Below are 3,365 nucleotides of genomic sequence, written 5' to 3'. Positions count from 1 at the left end.
GTGTACAGGTGTGTGTCTGTGTGTACAGGTGTGTGGATGTACAGGTGTGTGTCTGTGTGTACAGGTGTGTGTCTGTACAGGTGTGTGTCTGTGTGTACAGGTGTGTGGATGTACAGGTGAGTGTGTGTGTGTACAGGTGTGTGGATGTACAGGTGTGTGTGTACAGGTGTGTGGATGTACAGGTGTGTGTGTGTGTGTACAGGTGTGTGGATGTACAGGTGTGTGTGCGTGGATTCACTGTACAAAGCAGTAAACTACATAAAAACATTAAAAATCACTTTCATTCTTTTATTGTTACTTTTTAAAAGTACGTGAAGAAAATGAAGTTTTGAATCTTTCCATCAATCTGATTAACTGCAGTCATAGTTTAACATTCAGACAACTTTAAGGTTATTCAATGTTCTGTTTTTATTGCCAAAGGCACATGGGTGATAATGTTTTTGCTTGTGTCTGTTAACACAGCTTTAAAGGAATCTCTCTAAAAGTGATCACTGGATGTAAGTTTACTCAATTCAAGATAGCTGCCGCAGCCATCACCCAACACAAAAAGGGTCAGTTTTACAGACATTGTGATAGAATTTGGAGTGGTAGTAGCTGAGAGTCATTCACGACACACACTGGCCAAAATGGTTACAGCTCCATCATTTCTCAACGGCGGGCGATATGCATTTCTTCGAGAAATTTCAGGATTTCGTCTCGTATTTGTTGCTTTAGGTAGCTGCTTAAATCTGTAACAATCACAGATTTAAACTGTTTTCACGTGCTTCGTTAAGTCTGATGGAGTCCAAGCTTCATGCTTAAAATGTTTACAGTTTGTAGTTGAATTCAAATATGTGCAATTTATGCAAAAAGCAGCTAAAATAGGATCCCAACAGGCAGATGTCATGCTTGGGTTTCTTTACTTTACAGGAGGAACTGTTTTATGTTTGAAGAAATGAGAACCTTCAGCATGCAGAAGCTGGCGGTCTGGACATCTCCGGTTCGGTCCACGTAGCTCTCCATCAGATCCACGCCATCCTTCGTCAGCCCCGTCAGCAGGATGCCCTCCAGGTTGCCCGCCTCCTTCATGTCGTTGGTCAGCTTGTCGATGTAGCGCGGCAGCTGCGGCAGAATAACCCGGACAAAGCAGCGGGATGAATACGTTTGGTGCAGAAAGCCCGCCGCTCGAAGCTTCGCTCTGCGGTTACCTGTGCGTCGCTGAGGAACATGCAGGCGAAGGCGACTCTGTCCCGCACGGCAACGCTGCTCTCATACTGAAACAAAGGCACAACTTTGACGACAACCCTGGTTTATATTTGATGCAAAGATTGTAAAGCTGAACGTTAACAGTGGGAGTCTTATCTGAGAGCTCTGATAGCCGTCGCTGTCAGAAAATGACTCACTTTATCTTCTTATCTCTTGTTTTATCAGGAAAAAAAGACAAATTAAGAGGAGCTGAGGGCCTAAAGCTAAAGCAAACGGAGGAGGAACAACCAGAAGCACACATTCAGATCTGGGCAAAGGTTCCTCTTTTTACACAACGGTTTTATGAGTTCTAACACCGATGATGGAAATGAAAAGCACACCTCTTCCTGTGCACCTGAGGTTTTTCCCCCCGTTACCAGTCAATTATGACTGCGTTACGAATAAATAAAACGGAACAAAGGGGCCAGTGTTGTTTTTTTTCCCCTCGCTCCGTGCCAGCGGGGGTACTTCTCACCAGCACGCCGTCGTAGGCTCCGGACTCGCTGGTGAGGAAGGCAAACATGACGCAGAGGTAGGGGTTCTTCAGCTGCAGCCTCAGAGAGCTGCACATCTCCCGCCACAGGGACGACTTCTCATCGGTGTGGCCCGACAGAGCCATGGCAACAACGTTCAGGTTCAGGTCGCCTGGCAGCGAAGAAGAAGAAGAAGAGGAAGAGGCTTTTACTCAAAGTGCAAACGTCTGAAAATGTGAAGTGTTGTTGCTTAAAAAAAGAAAGTAGCAGTCCGTGAGGAGTGCATGTTACCCGCCAGTAGTTTAAACAAAGACCTGTGATCAGACCAAGAGTTGGGGATGACTCTCAGCTACCACCACACCAAATTTTAGCTCAATATCTGTCAAATTAACCGAATTGCAGCCATGTTTGTGTTTGTGTTGTGTTTGGTCAGGCCAGTCAGCTGTGGCCAACTGACAAACAGCAAAAACGACCCTCCTTACATTTAATTAACTGTCAGTTTCACAAATATTGAGCCGGAGTTTGTGTGGTAGTAGCTGAAAGTGACCTGAGCGCCATCATGCACGATCTTTGTTTAAATCATGAACCGCTGGATGTTAATGAAACTTTTATGAAACAACCCGCTGATCAACTTTTGGAGACAACCCGATTCAAGATGGCCACCACAGTCCACTAACCTTAGAGAACATGAAATTTATAGATGCTGAGCTAAAATTCAGCGTGGTAGTAGCTGAGAGTCGTCCTTAAAACATCCTCTCAGATGATGTTTGACCAAAAGATAAAGACGGTCTAAAACTTTAGCATGAAAGGCAGCGGGTGATATGCATTCCACTTAACTTTGCTGATGTATTTGGACATTAATTTTCATTTTTAGCTCTTTGCACGAGTCTTCACCACATCCAATCTAAACCAGGGGTGTCAAACCCAGTGATGCAAGCGGGTCAAAATTAAAAATTTGGTCCTAGCCAAGGGCCAATCACGACCAATATTTATTAAAAATTACATAAATTAATTGGTTTTAGATGTATTATGTCAAATCATTCATATAGAAATATCAAAGACCTTTTCCCAGTTACAGATTATACAGAATTTAGAGCAAACAGACTTTAATGAACACAGACAAATAGATCAAACTTCAAAAAGCTCATCATTAGCAGTCATTTCTTACGCCTCACTCAGCTTTTAAATGAACTTTTTAACATGAAAACAGATTTTTATTAAAAAGCAACAAAAACCTGATCATACAGAAATTAAAACTATATATTGTTGGCTTCTAAGTCACTGTCAAGAGAAAACTTCAGTTTTTTAAAGCAAACTAAGAATTAAAGACTCAATCTCTCCCAGACTAGAGGGCCGGATGAAACGTTACAGAGGGCCGGATCTGGCCCACGGGCCTTGAGTTTGACCCGTGTGATCTAAAGGGAAGAGTATTAAAATAAGTATAAAAAAGTTCAAGTGAAAACACACAGCTTAACTAGCTTTTTAAAGTATTTTTCAATATTTTTAGGTATTTAGTGATTTTCGAGCCGTTTTTAAGCTGAAATAAAAAAATTCAGCCGTGTTTTTGAGGAAAAGTAGAGGAAACTGATTCAGTATTCAGCAGGGACAGATGGGCTGAAATTCTATATTCACCACTATACAGTGTGTGTGTGTGTGGGGGGGGGGGGG

General features: G+C 42.6%; 1 protein-coding gene across 1 annotated transcript in view; it reads right to left on the bottom strand.

The window, feature by feature from the left end:
• Positions 1-3,365, bottom strand: part of mios (missing oocyte, meiosis regulator, homolog (Drosophila)) — a 15,573-nt gene that overhangs the window by 5,689 nt on the left and 6,519 nt on the right. Inside the window, exons 6-8 of the mRNA XM_017428640.3 lie at positions 1,700-1,869; positions 1,188-1,253; positions 943-1,101 (exon numbers count right to left, since the gene is read on the bottom strand). Of these exons, the coding sequence (XP_017284129.1) occupies positions 943-1,101; positions 1,188-1,253; positions 1,700-1,869 (395 nt within the window). The remainder of the gene's footprint in view (positions 1-942; positions 1,102-1,187; positions 1,254-1,699; positions 1,870-3,365) is intronic.

This window comes from Kryptolebias marmoratus, linkage group LG16, assembly GCF_001649575.2.
Source record: "Kryptolebias marmoratus isolate JLee-2015 linkage group LG16, ASM164957v2, whole genome shotgun sequence".
In the NCBI taxonomy this organism is placed as follows: domain Eukaryota; kingdom Metazoa; phylum Chordata; class Actinopteri; order Cyprinodontiformes; family Rivulidae; genus Kryptolebias; species Kryptolebias marmoratus.
The sequence above is the reverse complement of the archived record's forward strand: the minus strand, read 5'-3'. Positions and strand labels throughout refer to the sequence as shown.